The sequence below is a fragment of the Pleurodeles waltl genome, chromosome 3_1 (genome assembly GCF_031143425.1).
Source record: "Pleurodeles waltl isolate 20211129_DDA chromosome 3_1, aPleWal1.hap1.20221129, whole genome shotgun sequence".
Classification (NCBI taxonomy): Eukaryota; Metazoa; Chordata; class Amphibia; order Caudata; family Salamandridae; genus Pleurodeles; species Pleurodeles waltl.
This window is the reverse complement of record NC_090440.1, coordinates 1,493,963,278-1,493,983,640: the sequence shown is the minus strand read 5'-3', so window position 1 is coordinate 1,493,983,640 and position 20,363 is coordinate 1,493,963,278. Positions and strand designations below refer to the sequence as shown.

General features: G+C 44.6%; 1 protein-coding gene across 1 annotated transcript in view; it reads left to right on the top strand.

Moving 5' to 3' along the window:
* The window catches only part of LRP1B (LDL receptor related protein 1B), a 4,500,992-nt gene that overhangs the window by 4,101,624 nt on the left and 379,005 nt on the right, over nt 1-20,363 (top strand). Inside the window, exon 76 of the mRNA XM_069225083.1 lies at nt 12,498-12,632. Coding sequence (XP_069081184.1) covers nt 12,498-12,632 — 135 coding nt within the window. The remainder of the gene's footprint in view (nt 1-12,497; nt 12,633-20,363) is intronic.

Below are 20,363 nucleotides of genomic sequence, written 5' to 3'. Positions count from 1 at the left end.
GTGGCTATGTATGGACTTGTCTCTCTGTGAATATTGTGAATTTGCCTCCTGTGTGCTCTTTATATTGTCTTTTGGTGTTTTCTAATTGTCTGTGATATCCTGTGTAAGTGTATTTTTGTCATTTCTGGTTTCTAATTTTGTGTTTGTACTGTTGGGAGTCTGTTGTGGGTAGTGTTAGTTTGGGGATAGTTGGGCTGTTTTAGTGTTATTTACTTTTTTCCCTCTCCTCCTTTCCCTTCATTATCCTCTGTACCCCTTAATTCCTTTATTATTTCAAGCATGTTGGGTAGGCCACATCTCGGTAAAACGGGAGAGGAGGAGCTGGGGGGATTCATTTGGCTGGTGTGCTACTTCCTCCCATTGATGATAGAAGCAGGTGGCCGGGTGATACAGGGGTATCACACAGAGGCGAGGAGGATCTGGTGGTTCAACGTCTTGTACCATCTGCAACTCACGCATATACAACACACCGTGCAACAACCACCAGCTAAAGCACCGTTGGGCTGACCTTGTTGCCATAGAGCAACACCTGCTGGACCACCTGGGGATTGTGATTGGGGGCCCTGTTGGTGAGTACAATTCAGAGTAATGTGCACATTTAAATGCTCTGTGGTGACAGTAGCAGATTTGTTCATATGCTGCAGGCAATGTTTTTGGACATGTGGAATGCAAGTTAAACATACAGTGGCCGTGAGTTATACAATAATTGCTACACATTACAGTCATTTGTTGACCAAACAGCTGCACTGAGTTATAATACACAACTGGAGCCTGTAAATTAGTGCTGCCTTCACGTCAATAGATGATGCAAATGTGGCTCTAACATACGTTTTAGGCATGGTCTGTGAGTGTATCAGGAAGACATGATTTTAATACAGATGTTTTCAAGAATGAATGTGTCCCCCAATTATTTCTGATTCATGTCTGAGCTAGATTCTGACACATACGTACCAAGTTATTTCTAACCTCAGGTAAAATCTTAGGCTGACAGTTTGACTTGGTTGTGCTGAAATTAAATTAGGGATGGATGCCAAGAGTAATGCACACAGGTTCATATCTAAATGTTTGGTGCTACTTTCCATAGCTGTGGCACATAAAATGAAGCAAATGATACAAATTGAGGGGTAACATCTATCCACGGCCCTTTGTTCATTGTACCTGTGTGTTTTACATTGGTCTTGGGCACAATAGCTGGAACAGAGCTAATGCATTTGCCATCTGTGTTACTTTATAGCCATGAACTTCTCATAAGTTATGGGATCATCATGGGATACCTGACGTTGCGGAATGCATGATCACAATGTATTACATGCACGATGTTGTGCAAGGGACCCCTGACCAATTCCATCATACATATAAAGTTCCCTAATACTTTGCTAGTTTAGTTTGGCACACCCCTGCTGATCTAGTGCAGCATATGTTTAATAACTAACTTCCCAGTACGGAGGCTATCACAGACATGGGTGCATTCTAAGATCAGATCTGTGACTGCTGCCATTCCAAAGGTACATACAAATTGAAACCTACATCATCATGATTGACACAGTGATACATTTGCTAAACCATGTGATAATAATATGACAGTGTCAGTTTGCTATATAGCCACTGATCAACCAACTTGGCAAATGTAAGCTGATGAATGTGGCTCACTGTGATTTCCAAAACCCATAATGGGTACACATGGCAATGAGTGACACATTTCAGGTGCAATGTCTACACCTGTGCCATGCAGTCTGTCATGGATGACTACAATATACACTGTCAACATATATCTCCTTGTTGTATCCAAATATTAAAACTGGTCAATCCATGGCTAGTTAATTCACAGGACCCTTGCCATTATGGTGTCATAGGGGCATATGTGGCTCAGGGTACACTGTTAATGTAGCATATGTAACCCAGACACAACACAGGCCCTACATGTAAGGGATCATAGAAAGCATGATACACAGGTGTGTCACACAGTAAATGATTGTCCCTTGATGCACAAGCCACAATACCTGAGTGACTGGTATTGCAGTGCTCCAGGAAAGTGGCATTGCATGTCTCTCATTACTACAAATAATGAGAGGAGTACACTCCATAAATGAGTCTGCAAACAAATGATGGAGCATATTTGTCATCACATGATAGTTAGGGCCTCTGCATGTGTGCAGATATGTCTGTATCACTCACTGGAGTGACCAGGTCTGTACATGTTTGTAGTGGTATGTCAGTTGTAGTATCATCATGCCTGAGAGGCTGGACTTTCAGATTTAATGTTACGCACAGTACTTTTATTTAGAAGTGTTGTACAGTGCACAGACATTGAGCACATTTCTCCCTTCCATGCTTTCTGTTTTTGCAGCTGTTGTGTGATTGACTCCTGTGTGTTGGACACATAGCAAGGTATGATGTGCTGGTAAATGATCGGATATGTTACATGAGTGGAGTATCACTTTTTTCCATCTTTGAGTTGGACAATCAGTAGCGTATTGTCATATTTTGGGATTGTAGTGCAGCCTTGTAGGCATGGCCATGTGAAGAGGGTGACATTTGTATTTGAAATTTTAATAAGGAAAAATTCACAGAGGCCCATATTCATGATTCAGTCGGCAAGGCAGACCCTGAATCTCACAGAATAGGGATGCCAAGTCTTACCCACAGACTTGAGCCTCCCTGTTCACTAATGAACATGTTCAACTGTATGTTTGACTTCCTAGCAGCATCTACCTCCACAGGTTGTGCTACATGTATGTGGCACTTGAGTACAATGTCATAGGTGTGCATGCAGCTCATGGCCAGATGTGTGCTTGCATCTGTCTGCTTGTTGAAAGACAGGTATTAGTGGTATTAAATGATGTTGACAATTGTCTGCATTTACAAATATAAATGTGGATGGGATTGTCCGAGGTTTGGGTGTATCCTAGTTGGACATCCTCCTTACCTGTGGTGGACTGCCCAAACCCATGTACAGCTGTCCAAAGATTTCTGGGTGTCCTAGATGTTTGAAAGTATTTGTTGATTCTCCACCCCCCCGAGGCACAGGCTTAGGGTTATGAAATGTGTACCTAGGTGTGATGATCCAAGTTTAGTACACAGACATGTAAATCTGTAAATCACTTGTCGAAACCTAGGATACCCACTCATGATTAGCAACTGCATTCCACCCTGGCAAGTCCATTTACAAATCACAGATCTTGTGGCCCTTGATTGCATCCAGAAGATAGTCATTAGTTGACCTGTCAAATGTGGAGGACTTGCAGCATTGTTTACGTGACAAATGACTGAACAATGATGCATAGGTCATTTAAGTTGTTACACATCTTTTAGAGTATTGCTGTGCTGTTAGGACATGTGTAGGCTGTGTTGGCATTTACTTCCTCATGGGGAATCTGTGATCTGTATGGTGATATGGCCTGTTTCAGCTATCTTAGATGTATTGTCTGATTTTCTTCAGTAGCTATATCACACAATGAAGTACCTAATGTTTGGCTTTATCTTTTCTAACAGCAGCCAATATGAATGGCAACCAGATTAGTGAGTTTCAGCACCAGGCGATGCGTTACCCCCATATTCTGGATGTGGAGTCTGGGTTCCGCTACATGGCATGGCGTTATTGCCATGAAAGAACCTCTGGAATGTGGAGGGCATTTGTCCAAGGGGCCCTTCGGTGTTCACAACAGCGGCCAGCACCACCACTACCAACCAGGTAGCACCAAGCATATCAGGCACCACTGCAGGACCATCGACCTCCACTGCTCCCGGACGAATGACAGCACCACCTGCACCTCCCCCTACAAGCATGGCACCACCAATCGGACAAACATCTACAACTGGCACTCACACTACCCCTGCTGCTGTCATTGACCCTGCAGATTCCCGAAGGATGCAACATGACATGCAACGTATGTTGCGGAGAATGAACAGGCTCCAGCAGGAGGTGTCTCAAATTAATAGGAGGGTGCGTGCCATCAAGAAGACCCTGCTGAGGGCGAACTTGTAGCAATTATACTTTCTGCCATTAACCCTCCCCTCTATCCTCTTTCCTGGTTCTTTTAATTAGTGGGTTTAGGGGGCTTAGTGTTAGGTTAGTTTAGTTAGTAGTAGTGGGTTGGGGGGTGGGGGTTTGATAATTTAAAATGTTTTTTTATTATTGTGTGTGTTTAGATGATGTTGGGGTTTTGGTGTTTTAAAAAAGATATATATATAAAAATATAAAACAATATATATTTGTTTAGTTTAAGATAGTATGGGGGTCATTACAACCCAGCTTCGCCAACAGGCTGGCGGTGCTTCCAGGGGCATTATGACCGCAGCGCTTTGTTTAAATCACCCAGGGCAGCGCTGCCTGCAGCGCTGTCCAGGGGATTACGAGTCCCCCTCCCGCAAGCCTTTTCATGGCGGTAAGAACCACCATGAAAAGGCTGGCGGAAAGGGGAGTCGGGCCCCGGGGGCCCCATGGAGCAACTGCACCCGTTACACAGCCGCAACACCGCCGGCTCCATTTGGAGCTGGCTCCCGTGTTGCGGCCGAGGTCCTCGCTGGGCCGGCGGGCGTACACCATGTTTCCGCCCGCCGGCCCAGTGGGGATCTCATAATAGACCCCACGGGAGTGCGGCCACACTGGTGGCCGCCCTGCGGTTCACCGCCGCCCGCCAAGGTTGTAATGAGGGCCTATGTGTTTAAGTTAGTATATGTTGTCCTCCATGTGTCCCGTCTTATAAGCGGGGTGGGGGGGTTGATGTTTAGAGTGTTTAGTTAAATGTGATAAGTAATTTTAGCTTAGGTTAGTTAGGGCCTGTTGTGGGTAATGTGTAGTTAGGATAGGTTAGGTTAGTTAAGGTGTTTCCCAGGTTTTATCTTCCTTTTTTACTGTTAAATAAATATTTAGGTAATCCTTTACAGTAAGTGTCAAATGCTTGGGGAAAAGGGCCTTGGCATGGCTGAACAGTGTCTCTTTAGTATTTGCATTTGTGTCCCATCATGCAACCAATTCCGAATTGAGCTGTTACATTGGCAGCTACACCAGAGCTACTTTGCTAAAATTCTGCCATCCATTGCACCCACCACTCAAGGTTACTATGGATCCTGATGTGTTGTTAATTTTTGATGTATGTTTTCAATCTCACATACATTGGGACCAGATTTGGTATTGAGTACGCTGTGCTACATCTGCCTGCAGCCTGATGTTCAAGTGAAGCTTTATAAGGTGAGTGGTGGTATGATCTCATGTGGTATGGTATACAGAACACATACCTATCATTTGTTACATTGTTCAGCAAGGTTACTTATTTGTACATGCACTCATACACATCCATTCCTGCTGTATGGTGTGTTAGAGGCAAAATTTGGGTCAAATGTCACATACGTGAAGATTTTCTTGAAGAAAAAGTAGAAGACAATAATTTTTGGCTTAGACATCCCTTGAGGAAGACTTATTCTGTCCAATATAGCATTATACTGTATAATTTCTATTTACCTCAGAATTAACCCTCAGGAAGGGCAGATGATGGTACAATCCAGACCACAGTGCATAGTTATCAGCCCACATTCATTCATGGCAGTTGTATTGGCATTCTACAATCATTGACATGAGGCAAACATCACTGGTCTCCCTCACGGCTGATGTGTCACATTACACAGAGACAAAGTGGTTGTGTAAGTGCTATCTAATATAAAGTGCTGTAGTGCTATATTTACATTGTCCATGATTGTGAGTCCATTAGTGTGACACCTTCCATTGTGATCCTCCACCAGTGCAAAAGGACATGTCATTGGACATGCTGGGGTGAAGTGTCAGACAGGTCAGAGGGACATGATTTGTCAGTGAGTTAGTGAGAGACAATCACAGGGCAGAGTGACAAGATAAACAGTGGGCTGGAGAACAGTGCTTGAGAGCAGCTGTTGCAAGACTGGCATGTTACAAAGCACAGGACCTTGGTTATATGTGGCCAGGCGGCAGGGACTAGTGCTACCGGGTACTCTTGCGATTGAAGGTGATCTGTTCCATGTCTTCATCTTCTGATGTGTGTGTTGTCTCCTGTGCCCTTGGTGGTGGTGGTTGTGAAGGGGCAACACATACCTCAGTGTTTGAAGATGTGGAGTCAGACATCCCGGTAGCTGCCAACTTTGGAGCTATTAAGGGGAGTACGGCAGCAAGGAGGAGCTGCTGGTTCTTAAGAATAGCAGCCACATCACTGTGGTAGGCAGCCAGGTTGGCCCTGAGGGGGTCATTATTGCATTCATGCACACGTTGAAAATTTTGTTTTTGGAGGTGTTGTGTCAACTCTCTTACAGCTGTGCTGATTTCCTTCACACTTTTTTCAAGTTCTTGCAAGATTGGTGTTTGCCCTTGCATGGCTGCTGCCTGTTCTGCAGTTGACATCATGCACGAACGCACCCCCTCTAGGCTGGCTGCCATATTTTCCATCCCCACCCGCACCTCCTTGGCCAGCTCCCACTGTATTCCAACTACAGTTGTCTCAAAGCTGTAGCCAGTGTCGTCAGAGTCCTCAGCTGGGTTGGAGCTGGCAGGTCGTACAATTGGGGTGGTGGGTGGGTCCTCTGTGATGGCTGCTGTATCTGTGCTCCTCCCTGCAACTGAAGGTGGGGTCTGGAGGGTTCCAAGGACATCTTGGAGGGTCTGCTGGCTGATGTTTGTCATCTCGTCATCCATGTCATCAGAGAAGTCCAGGACAGGCTTATCCCCAGGAAAGCAATTGTCCTCTGCAATGAGATATTGTACAGTTAGTGTGTCTGTGTTGTTGGATTTGTAATGTGACGTGCCTGCCGTCCTATTTGTTGCACATTGTGATCTTGGTTCCTGTTCATTGTTCCTGTCTATAATATTAGCATTCTCCCAGGCCTATGCCCCACCTTCATGTCACATGAAGTGTGGTCAGTTTGGGGACTTGTCAGCATCACATCATCTAGGTGTTGGTTGTGGCCAAATTGTATATTGCCACTTTCTTGTCCTACTCAACCCTCCGTCTACTTCCATTCTCATGGTGAGGCCTTACACTGGCTGTGGGTGTTCTGATGGCACTTGCACCACACTTAACAATCTGGAAGTGAGCCAGTCTCAGATATTTCACATTCAGCTATATGTTGCTGAGACCTAGCATAACTTTGTATAGCATTGGCATGGCACACTACAGATGTCAGTGTCGGTAGTGTGTAATGTTTATATTGGCGAATGTGTACTACATTGGATTGCACTGATGGGCCTAGCAGTGTTCCATTTCCTCTTCTGACTGTGAGGGTCAATTTCACAAGCTGGTCACATATGTCCTCCCCCTCAATGCTGTTGTCTGAGCAGTATGACATTTGGGATGTTGCATGCTGGCATTGGAGCTATTGTGACCCAGGCACAGGGTGGACCCTGACATATACATCATGGGTATGACATTAGTGCTGTGTACATCATAATGTTTATGACAATGGCTGATGTTTGTAGCAACTATGGACATTCACATTTGACAGGAGTAGAACATTTGTATTGATTACAGGGGATTGACAAGGTTGTCGCCATAAACCCTCTAATTTGGGTGTGTTTGATCCATGGGGACTTCACTGCCATTAGCTACTTGACCTGCACACACAGCAGAGGTGGTAGTGGCAACTGTTGTCAATGTTAAATTCCACTTGCGGATATGGCTTGAGACTGTTAATTCAGCCCTAGTTCGTGTAGGGGGAATACCAGCTGTCGTGTGACAGTAGGCCAGTTTTATGTTGTACCCTACCCTCCTGGACTGTCTTTACCTTTCCAACATCCTTTGCATGGCAGCATACCCCCATGCAAAGGTTGTTGGTGTAGTGTAGTACTGTGCCTCAGGTTTCCTCTGAACAGCCCATGCCCCCGTGCCATGCCCCCTTACCCATGCCACTCCCTGAATATCATGACTTGCATGCATTGTGTAGTAGGAATGTCCCCACCCCTGCTTGCAGTTAACATTTGTGCATTTTTATTCCCCATGCGACTTACCCTGCATGTGTGTTGTCTCCTGGTAGTCTGCACTGTCCTGTCCTTGAATTCCTGTGACGATCTCCTCGTGGATGACGGCTGCCACCATCTCCTCCGTGTGGTCCAGGGCCTCCTGCGGTGCTGTACTCCAACCTCCAGTCTGCAGTGCTGCCTTCCTTTCCCTGGCCATCTTTTCCTTGGTCCTGTTCTCCTAAATACTGCCACACTGTTGATCTTGTCAACAATTTGTTGCCATATTGCCTCTCTCCTATTCATTGGCAACTTTGAGGTGACAAACAGTTGGTGCTGGTGTTCCGTCACCTCTTTCACCAGAATTTAATGCTTCTCTGCACTGAAGTGACACTTTCTTTTCTTCGTCTCCCTGTCCTGGGTCTGGTGTGGGTCCTCCTGGCTGGTTCCTGGTCTGTTGTCATCTTCCTGGGGTCTGTGCAAGCATCTGGGATCCATTGTGGCTCTCCTTAGCACATTTTGCTGTGTTTGCGCTGCTTTTTGACGATATTGCGTCAAAAAACGGCGCGTATCCAGTTTGCGGCATCGTAAACTGGCTCACAGTCATTTTCGCCGCATTAACGTTGTTTTCCTTTACGACGTGACGCAGTGGTTTGAGTAAAAAAAAAATGACTCACACCTGTGGTTTGCACCACCATGTGTCAAAGTATAAATTTGACGCTGTACGGTGCAAATAAATGGCGTTATCGGCGGTTTTGAGTCAAAAAGTATAAATATGGGCCTTACTCGGAACTAGTTGGATCACTTCAGAGCTGAAACTGGTAACTTTTAGGAAGAGTTTTAAAACTCTTACTCTGAACTAGTTATGTTAAATCCAACAATGACAAGTTGTGCGATTTAATATAACAATTAATTTGAGACCAAAATTGTCATATCTCACTCCCTTGGAGATTTTATTAATTAAAATAAAGTCTCCCCATTTTAGCCTGCGGAGCCTATTCACTACAGTGAGAGAAAAACAAATGTGGCTATTTTACCTCACCAGGGCTTATAAAAAAATGTTATAAGGTCCCTACTTATAGTTACAAGGAGCCCAACACTAGGAGCATTTAGGGCACACCTTAGGGGTGATTTATATGTACAAATAAGGTAGTTTAAGACTTTGGAAAGAACTTCTAATTTTAAAGTTCAATTTGCATACAACTTTAATTTAAAAGCAGCCAGCAATGCAGGCCTGCCTTCAAAATGACCCTGGGCACCTCAGTAGTGCACCTATGGGTGCACCACCTATGTTGGTTTGCTAAACCTACATGGCCTACTATATACTAGGGACGTATAGGTACTTTGACCTAGCTAACCATAATTAGCCTAATTTGCATACTCATTTTACACAGCGCACAGGCCCTGGGACTGGTCAGCAGTACCCAGGACACCATATCAGTCAGGAAAGCACCAGCAAAAAGTGAAAAATGGGGGCTCAAGTTATAGTTACTGGAGATGACTCTAAGTATAACAAGTGAATTTCTATGGTTTTGCACGTTTAAAATGTGAGCCTAACTATAACCTATAATAATGTCCCTGTAACCTCTGTTTTTAAGTGAAAATCAATCTATCTATCTATATACATATACATGTATATATACATATATGTATATCTATATATACATATATATATATATTCGCTGACAAAAACAAAGGTTACAGGTATGCTATAATTAGATTCTGATGTTACTCATACAAAATCATAGAAATTCAGAGGTTATGGCTAGAGTTCTTTAAGTAACTATAACTCACCCCCCCTAAGGTAACTGTAACTCACGCCTTCACCATACACAGCTAATTATTCCACATATTACATATACATATACATTTCGGGGACCTCTTCAATCAGCCCTGTTTTCTCACAGGTACCCTGATCACAGGGGTGTGATATAGGTGTGTTTAAAGGCAGCTTATGGGTTTAAAAGAAATTGCGTCACCATGCATGATATTCATGAAAATTCATTATTTTTTTCAAATTATTGCCAAAATATTTGCCAATTTGAAAACATTTCAAAGAGAAACCACAGACTCATTCATACACTAATTCATCCACTTATACATGCACTCAGAGGCTGAAGCGCCCACTCACACACGGCCGAAGGTCGAGTGCAGAGGATTAATGTATAGTAATAACAATTGCTATCAGTTAAAAAACCATAGAAATTCACTGAAAATGCCAAAGGTTACAGGGACGCTGTAGTTAGAAAATAGAATTAAAAAACATCAAAATTCACTTAAAAAGCCAAAGGTTACATGGATGTTATAGTTAGGCTCACATTTTACCCATACAAAACCATAGAAACCATAGAAATTCATGATATTCACGAAATTCACGAAAATTAATTAATTTTTGCAAATTATTCGCAAAATTTTGTAAATGTGAAAAAATTTGAAAGAGAAACCACAGGCTCATTCATACAGTAATTCATCTTGTATGGTATCATTGATATCACTGCAACATTTGCAACAATAACATTATTTTTAAGAAAACTGCACGGCAAGGGCGCAAGTTATTGTTACTTGAAAAAATTCTAACAATAACTGCTGAATTTCTATGGTTTTGTATGAGCATTTTCAGAATCTAACTATAACATCCCTGTAACCTTTGTTTTTTTTCAGTGAATATGTATATATATATACATATATATATATACATATATGTGTATATATATATATGTATATATATATATATATATATATATATATATACATATAAATTCAACAAACGCCGTAACAATCCTACAGACATCAAAGGAGCACACTCCAGGACCGGGGTTCTGTGAAAGATTTTTATTGAGAAAAGCATTTTGATCTATACGATCTTTGCCACAGCCACATGGCCCCCTCCCCTTTAAAATCATAGGGTCCTGGGGCCAGGCCCTGTGACCAATTCCCCCCACGCACAACTGAACACTGTGCATCTCCCCATATAAACTCTTTTCGGCCCCACTGAGCATATCCATAAAATATGCCATTATTAAGTAGGAGATTTAAATGCCTTTTCAAGGATGACTTATTAAGGCATCCTTTAATAGGCACTTAAAGCTCCTCTCATTGTTGTCAAATGTTATGGATATATTGTGATCTCTATAGTATAACCCTGAGGGGCAGATTTAAGAGCTCCTATCGCCTCCTTGCGCCACATTACTGTAAGTTATTTTACGCTTATGTGGCCTAACGAAGCCAAAATCGGCACGCCAAATATATAAAGTGGCACAATACATGCATTGTGCCACTTTGTAACCCTTTGCGCTGCATTATGCCTGCGCCAGATATAATGTATGCAAAGGGGGCGTTTCGCCATTAAGGTGGGGTGAAAAAAGGGCACCAAGAAATCTAACAGACTTCTTTGCGTCATTTTTTTCTGCACTTTTGATGCTTGATCAGAGCAGCTGTTAAAAGGAGGCACACCATTGTTTTCAGTGGGCCTCAATGGGCTTTGCAGGATTAGCGTCATTCTGCATCCTGCAAAGCACCGAAATAGTGTAAAAAATGTTGACACTAGTTTCCCTAACTGCTGCCATGGTGCACTGTATCCTAGATATGGCGCACACATGGTGGCATTAGGGGGGTGCTAAGGGGCGCAAGGAAAGTTGTGCTGCACTGGTTGCTGTGTCACTTTCCTTAAATCAGGGCCTTAGTCTTGGTCATCAAATTTAAAATATAGGTTCAGCATAGACAGATGTGCAGCTACCTCATGTTTTTTCCCCCTTAGATGTTAATGCGTTACAGTACAACTACATATGTGTCATGGTCTATAGCGATGTGAAATGCTGCATCGTATTATGGATTGTTTTACTTATAGTAACATCATTGTTATAATTTACCTTTTCGTGCTGCAGTACTTTGTGTGATGTAGTCTACCTACTAATGTCATGGATTTAAATTATAACACAAGTGGCCTAGTCTAAAGTTTAACTCTTGACATCATAAGTAGGGTTGTTGCTTAATGCAGTTATTTCCCCGTGTCCCCACTTTCATTATCTGTTAGGATCAGGGCGTACCATAAACAGGTGTATTGGCTTTGTGTAGAACTGAGAACGTGCTCTGTTCTTCCACATTCTAAAGCATATATAAATTACTCACCATTTCTCACATTAATGCATGGACGCAGATAACTCAGTACGGAAGCAGAGAGCAGCGATTGCTTCGCGCTGTTTCGAGCCTTTTAAAATAGCATCACGTGGTTTCCCAAAATGTATATTTATTGGAAATTTTCCATCTGAAATATTTCAGAAGCTGCGTTGTATGGCTTGTGTTTAAAGTAAATGAATGTATTTTCAACGAAAGAACTACACCAATGTATTGTTACTCATTTCTGGTCACTGAAAAAAGTCAACCATATAAAAAAAGTAAACTATATTTTCTGAAAGATTCTTGTTTGGGCATAGTTTCGCTATGCTGGTCATCTTCAAATTTAGGGCACGTTTTTAAAACGGTTTCCATAATTCCTCTCTTTAATTGAAATTAAAAGAAAGATGTTTATTTCGTCTTTTATACTGATTTAAAAAAAAATCTGAACTGCAACTTTTTTTCTCAGTTTCTACCGAGTATTCATGTGAAGATGACGTGAATCCTTGTGGAGATGATGCATCCTGTATAAAGACTGGATCGATGTATAAGTGTGCTTGCAAGCCTGGCTTCTATCGTGACCTTAAGACCGGACAATGCGAAGGTACATTTTCTGGATAATCATGGATAAGTAATTAAGACAGCCTTAACATATTTATTCCTTTTAATCCCTGATGTGCTATATAAAGGGATGATAGAGTGAGTGTGCCCAGGAGCTGCTGCCAGGAAGGGGTGGGGGTGTTGGGCAGAGCACGGAGCAGTTGGTTCGGGGGGAAGCACACAGAGTGGGGACGGGGGGCAATAAAAAAAAAATAATATTACCTGCTGCATCTGCGTTCCACCACTCCAGTCGCCTCTTGTCTTCTTCCTCCCTCCCCACCCAAATCCAGACTCTTCTTTCATGCTGTACAAGCATGAAAGAAGTGCCAGGATTGGCCTGAGCCCCCAGAAATGCCGCTCAGGGAGGGAGTGGGACATTGGGCTTGGTCTTCACCCGACTGTGCAACACAGCTTAGATGTTGGAAGGTGGGTCATTAGTTGTGAAGCCTGCACAAGTAAGGGGTCCGCATACCAGTGGGAACCAAGCACCCCATTGTAGCGCTTGACTCTCATAGGGTAGCATTGCAGAGCAGTCCAAAGTTTACTCAAGGGAGGTGGTGTGGGCTAGTAATCCCTATTCATGAGCACAGAAGCATGACACTCAATAAATGATTGTCCAGTCTGTGCTTTTTCTTTTGATAAAGGAAAAGTAAATTTATTACAAACACACACTACTCAAAATATTATGCAACAATTTACAAATATACACAAATTGATGGATTACTCTTGGATGACATTGTGTGATCTCTCCGTAGGGGAAATATAATCCAGTAACCCACATGGCAAAACAATCCCTGGTATCCCAATGCAACATTCGCCTATAGTGTAGAGTGAAAGCACCTTGACACCCCTGTCATGCTGCCGCCTTGGTGGAGGGCAGCGCGGGGAGCCCATCACGGGCTGCCCTCATGGTTCAAGGTTGTCCAGTCCCTCCCAGACACACCCATCATGTGAGTGCTGTGAGGGAGTGTCTTATGGAGCCCACACCCGGCCGCTCCCGCTGGCTCCCCGCACGGCCACCACCTCAAGGTGTGGCCACGGGAGCTGGCCTTTCCTTTGGAGTCTGCCCGCTCCTGCAGGCAGACATGTGCGGCTGTGGCGGCTGTTGGGGCCGCCTGGGGAAGTCCGATGGCACTTCCCCCACCTCCTCTGCCACATCAGGGCCAGGGGCCCTCCTAACTTTTCTTCACAGGGGTCGACAGCGACCCCCTGCTTTACTTTGTTTTGAGGGCAGCCCTGGCCCACCCAAGGGCATTGACCGGAGCAGTGTCGGAGCCCCATGCGCTTCGCTGCTTGCTTGAGCATAGGTCAAAAGTCATAGACCTTCTCCTTAAAATATCTTGGGCCCTGGAGGGCCGATTTGGATGATTCTGGTATTGTTTCACTCCTGGCGATGAGCCCTTGACACCAGGAGCACTCGCCTTAGGCCTCCTGGCTTAGAAGGGTCCCAGATTATAGGGATACAGTCCCACCGACTCCCTGCACCTGCCTTTCCTTTGGGCAGTATGCTCTCCTTGCACCAGCCCAGTCTTTCCCACAACTAGGACCTAGAGGGAGTAAAGGGGACAGTTTATCTGGCCCTGGCCCTGGCCTGCGCCTTGCTGAGACTGAAGTCCTTCAGGGACAGAGTCCCTGCCCCATGGGGCAGTCAGGAGGTTCTTTTTTTCAGTTGTCCATGATGCCTGTCTGCAGTCTCAGTGTCCAGCAGTGAAGCACAGCCAAGAGAGAGAGAGAGCTCTCCCCTGTGCAGGACCTTTTAAGTGGGGGCAGAAGTGTCCATCAGATCTCCACCTCTGGCCAAACCAGACATGCCACATCATTTCCTTGCCCCTAACCCCCCCCCTTCCTGCACAGTCTTCTGGGATAGCTCAAAATGGTGTCATCCGTGAGCTTGGGCAACATGTGCGATGAAACTCAGCTCCTACTCCCTGACATTCCTTTCAGGGCTTCTCCGCCCATTTCCTGGCAGGGGCTGACAGCTGGATGATTGATGCAAGCCCCTGCTCAGGCAGTTGGATAGAGCAGTAATTGACCTGAATCCTGACCTGAGCCAAAGAAATGCTTTTGTAACCTACTACATCATTATTTTCATACAGATTACAGTGTACATTGGTGTGACTCTGGTCTCTGTGGGCCCTGGGGGACCTGAGTTATGCCCTAGGCTACTCTTTCCCAATGACATTGAATGGAGTATCCCTATAGTGAAAAGACAATAAGCACACTGATTTTGACATGTACCCGTGTTAGACTTGGCATCATTGTCATGGTCTCCCCTAACATTTTGCCTCTACTTCCCAGGTTGCTTCTGTGTGCTGGACTTTACCACTGCTGACCAGTGCTAAAGTGTAAGTGTTCCCTGTATAAATTGTATGCGTACATTGGCTTATCCATTATTGGCCTATTTGATTTACTAGTAAGTCCCTAGTAAAGTGCACTAGAGGTGGCCAGGGCCTGTAAATCAAATGCTACTAGTGGGCCTGCAGCATTGGTTGTGCCACTCACATTAGTAGTCCTGTAAACATGGCTCAGACCTGCCACTTAAGTATCTGTGTGTACAGTTTTAAACTGTCAATTCGACTTAGCAACTGTACCCAGTTGCCAGGCATAAACCTTCCCTTTTTATAAATGTAAGGCACCCCTAAGGTAAGCCTTAGGTAGCCCCTTCGGCAGAGTGCAGTGTATGTTAAAGGTGGGACATGTACTTATGTGTATTACATGTCTTAACAGTGAAATGCTGCCAAATTCAGTTTTCACTGTTGAAAGGCCTATTTCTCTCATAGGTTAACATGGGGGCTGCCTTTAAATATTATTAAAACACAAATTCCCTTTTGGAGCAGATAGACATGTGGAGTTTGGGGTCTCTGAACTCACAATTTAAAAATACATCTTTTAGTGAAGTTGTTTTTTAGGTTGTGTGTTTGAAAATGCCACTTTTAGAAAGTATTTTCTTGCTTAAACCATTCTGTGACTATGGTTGTTTGTCGATTCCCTGTCTGGGTCAGTTTGACAGTTGGGCTGTTTGCACCTCTCTCTATACAGTGACACAAAAGGAGCTGGGGTGTAGCCTGCATATCCTAACGGGCCATCTGGGCTTGATGGGAGGGGAGGAGTGGTCACATACAGCTGAAAGGGCTGTGCCTGCCCTCACCCATTGCAGTCTTCAACCGCCTGGTGTGTGTCTGGGGCCTGGCCTGGGCCTACTTCAAAGCCAGAAAGGGGTATAAGAAGAGCACCCAAACCCCTGAAAATCTGATTACATCTAGGACCAAGAGGAACCTCCGCCAAGGAGAAGAGCTGTAAGCTGGTGTAGGAGTACTGCCCCTTTGCCTGTGACTGTGCTTTGCTGGGTTGGCCTGCAGTAGCTGTTTCTTCCTGAAAGAGGACAAAAACTGACTTGTTTGTGACTTCCCACTGGTGAAGAATCTCCAAGGGCTTGAACTTAGCTTGCCTCCTGATGTTGAAGTCTCTGGGACATCAAAAACTTCTCTCTGCCAGCACCTGGACTTTCTGCTCAGAGTCCTGCCTACCAAAGAGAGCCCTAATCGGTCTCTGGGCCCTGGAAAGGTGAAACTGGTGGAATAGGACAGAACTCCACGCAAAGACACTCGTGCAGGATAACTTTCGATGCATCGCCCGCCTTGTGGCTGATAAACGACGTGCTGCTGGCCTTGTGGCTAAAATCGACACTCCACCTGCATCGCAGCTGGGAGTTCGATGCAACATGGCTGGAGAAACAATGTGCAACACCCGCAGTGGCTGCTGTTAATGATGTAAACCACCATGCACTGTGCGACCGGATTTCAATGCAACATTTCTTGCCGTGGAATATAAACACAAACCAACCTGGACCCGAGATTTCCGTCCGGATCAACCCATCGCTCTCTTGCGGGAGAGAAGAAACGATACACACCGACCCGACCAGAGGAGGAACAATACATGGTCACGCTTGCGAGTGAGAAATCAACACATCGCTTTCCTTTTTCGATGCACACTGGCCCGTGCTTTATTTTGATGCTACCAGGTACTTTTGTGCAATAACTGTATTCTCACTGTTTATTAAGGATTAAGGGCCTTATTTTTTTTTAAATGTATAACTTGACTTGTGTATGTTGGACTTTTGTCATTTTGGTCTTGTTTCGTGTAGATACATATTTCCTATATTTATAATCCTGTGTTATGTCATTTTGTAGTGGGTTCATTTGGTTAATGTGTGTGTTGGTACAAATACTTTACACATTGCTTCTGAAGTTAAGCCTGCCTGCATGTGCCAGTCTCCGAAGGGGGTGAGCGGGGTTAGCTGACGGTGATTCTTCTTTACCCTTAGTAGAAGGAAGGTCTTTGCTTGAACAGGGGCTAACCTGACTGCCAGCCAAAAACCCAATTTCTAACAACTGACCTGTTCCTACACTAAAAATACAGTAAGCACACTGACTATTCCTCCTCTGTGTACACCCATCTCATGAGGCTTACTCCAGCTCACCACCCACTCTGTATAGTTCCTTCTGTGCCAGGTTCCCTAAGTGCAGTTCTAGGGCTGTGCACACCAGGAACCCTCCACGCTCAGCTCTTACATGGGTACACACGTGTGTGCACACATGATCACGTGTAACCAGCTCGGGGCCTCCTACTCTTGCTGCACCACAATAGCCTTTTCTTAGCAAGGTGGGGGAGTCTCTGGCTAGGAGGCTCCCTCACAGTAAAAGGTCAAAAACCATGTGGTGAAAAATTGAAAAGTCAGGGCAGACCAGATGGTCAGAACCATCCTCTCAGAAGGGTGGATAGTTCTAAGTGTGCATATCAGTTTGGCCAGCCTCAGACAGCCTGACAAAATGACACGCACACTTAAAAGCATACCACCAGTCCTCCTTCATTTATTGACATGGAGCATGCTGGGCCTCCCGCCCTACGAAAGTGGAAAAATAAACTGATAATAAAACACTTTTATCATCCCTTATTTTTCTGCTTTCAGCAGCGGGGTGACGCTCCTCTGCCATAGCGGAGGTGCCGCCCTTGAGTGTGCCATCCATTCCTGAATTATATCTTTCAGGATGTTTAAATGTTAGGATTGTTTGTCTCATTATTTGTTGTTTATATTTAACATGTTGAAGCAGTTCCTTTTACATCAGAGATAGTACCCTATGGATTAGTTTTTTTGGTTGGATAGTCACTTTCCATGTGAACAAATCTATTTCAAGCTGTGCATTTACTGAACATTTATGTATTTATTGTCTCCTGATTTACAAATGGACTCATGGAATGGATACATTTTGGACTGAGATTTGCTGAGGACTTTTAAGGTATTTTGAAAGTGCTATTTCTAACAACATCATATACCTAGCCTAAAGTACAAGCCAAGTTTAATGCCATGATCAATAAATTGGTGAGTGCTATGCTGATGTTTGCTGTGCAAAACAAAAGCAGACTTTGAGGATACAGAACCTATCTCTTTTCCCTCACACTCTTTGTCAACCCAACCAGTTTAAGAATGTAGATATCCTACATTAGTAAGTTTCATAGGCTCTGATTATATCTGTGCCAGGAACTTTTAGCAGGGATGTCAGGGGACTGAAATATCCAGATTCTTTTATGTGCAGGTTTTCCAGATTTTTGGGAGAGAACCACTGACATTTTCTGCCTGCCAGGAACTGGTGGCAAGCATCAGAATCAAGCCATTGGAGAATACAGTTGTAGCTAGAGGCTGTGCCTGCCCAAGGGAGAATCAACTGCTTCACTATGCTTTTGCAGATCTCAAACTGGAGCTGAGCTCTGCTCCTGCCCATGCCACTGACCCTGCATTATGTAACATGGTCCAGTGATTGGGGCCTGCAATTGTAGGCTGTGTTATCAAAGAATACATTATTTTTTAATACTGCTATTACTATAGTTGAAAAGATTATAAATGTGAAGGTCACTCCTTTGCTAGAACAACCAAGGCTTTTATTATGCTTTACATAGTTGATTTAGTTAGTACCATCAACTACATAATAGACATAGGGGGTCATTCTAACCCTGGCGGTCGGCGACCGCCAGGGCTAAAATGACGGAAGCACCGCCAACAGGCTGGCGGTGCTTCCTTGGCCATTCTGACCGCGGCGGTAAAGCCGCGGTCAGAAAAGGGCAACCGGCGGTTTCCCGCCGGTTTACCCATGGCCCAGGGAATCCTCCATGGCGGCGCTGCTTGCAGCGCCGCCATGGGGATTCCGACCCCCTTACCGCCATCCTGTTCCTGGCGGTTTTCACCGCCAGGAACAGGATGGCGGTAACGGGTGTCGTGGGGCCCCCTAACAGGGCCCCACTAAGATTTTCAGTGTCTGCAAAGCAGACACTGAAAATCGCGACGGGTGCCACTGCACCCGTCGCACCCCTTCGACTCCGCCGGCTCCATTCGGAGCCGGCATCCTCGTAGAAGGGGGTTTCCCGCTGGGCCGGCGGGCGGCCTTCTGGCGGTCGCCCGCCGGCCCAGCGGGAAAGCCAGAATGGCCACCGCGGTCTTTTGACCGCGGTGCGGTCATTCGGCGGTTCCCGCTTGGCAGGCGGCGCCCGCCGCCCGCCAATGTAGGAATGACCCCTATAATCTGCCCAAAAAAATTGTAAAACTAGAATGTAACAACTATTAGATGAGGGATCCCAAGGTAACATTATATTATTTATATCTTACATAAATTAAAGTGAAATAAGTGAATGAATGCTGACAGGTTACATTGTGATTTACAGTCAAACATCCAGAGAGTAAATTCCACTTAAACAGAGACCATTGCTATCCTGTCAGCGCAACATTAAGAAGGTGATAATGAGTCATCCAATAACATCAATAGGAAAGTCAGTCGAAAGAGAGATCCTCTCCTGTAATGCAAAGTTTTTTCCTATGTGAGTAGGATCGGAGGGGGCATGCACATTTCTGGATCCTTATAAAAGGCATAGAGAGATCCATCTGGCGCTGTGTTCACCTGCTGTATGTGTCTCTGGGGCACAATGGAATTACTGAAGGAATCACATTTATTTGTGTGATCTCTTCTGTAATTTTGGTGCAACTGGTGCACATGTAGCACCAGCACTATCATGAAATGGAATTTCCTCATTTGCATGGGTGTGTGGCCCTAAATAAGGGAACTTCTTAGTCTCTGTGATGAATTGAAGACACAGACTAAAACAGGCTCTCTGCAGGTGTACTCATAGTGCTGCACAAAATGGTGGTGCACAGTCAGTGTGTCTCAATCAGGCAGACATCTGAAGGGGAAAAACGGGGTTCCCATGCCCTCCAGACATCTCCTTGTACGTCTGTGCAGGCGTTCACTGTACCTGCCTGCATGGGGATCTCTCCCTTCTTTAAAGTGCAGACTGAATGACCCTGTGTGGTAAAACATGAAGCTGCTTTCAATTCAGCCACTCTCTATTTTACTGACCCAGGGCAGCACGAGATAGCAGCTGCCCTCGGTTCAGTTCATTCATTGTAGAAGGGCGCACTATCTCTATGTATGTCTGACGCACCGGTGTAAAGGTGCGCTGTGGCACAATCAGGGACATGATGCCCCTTCCATATTACTTTCCCATATATATTTATTTCTAAATGTTCTAGACAAAGTTTATTCTCGAAATCTCTAGAAGTGATGTATTTAGTGTTTTCTATTGAATAGGTCTGTATTATAGTTACTTGCATGCTCTGACTTTGCAACAACTCTCCACCTGCCTTCTTTTACTGCTTGGATTAACCTCCATTCTTTACTTAGGCAGAGAG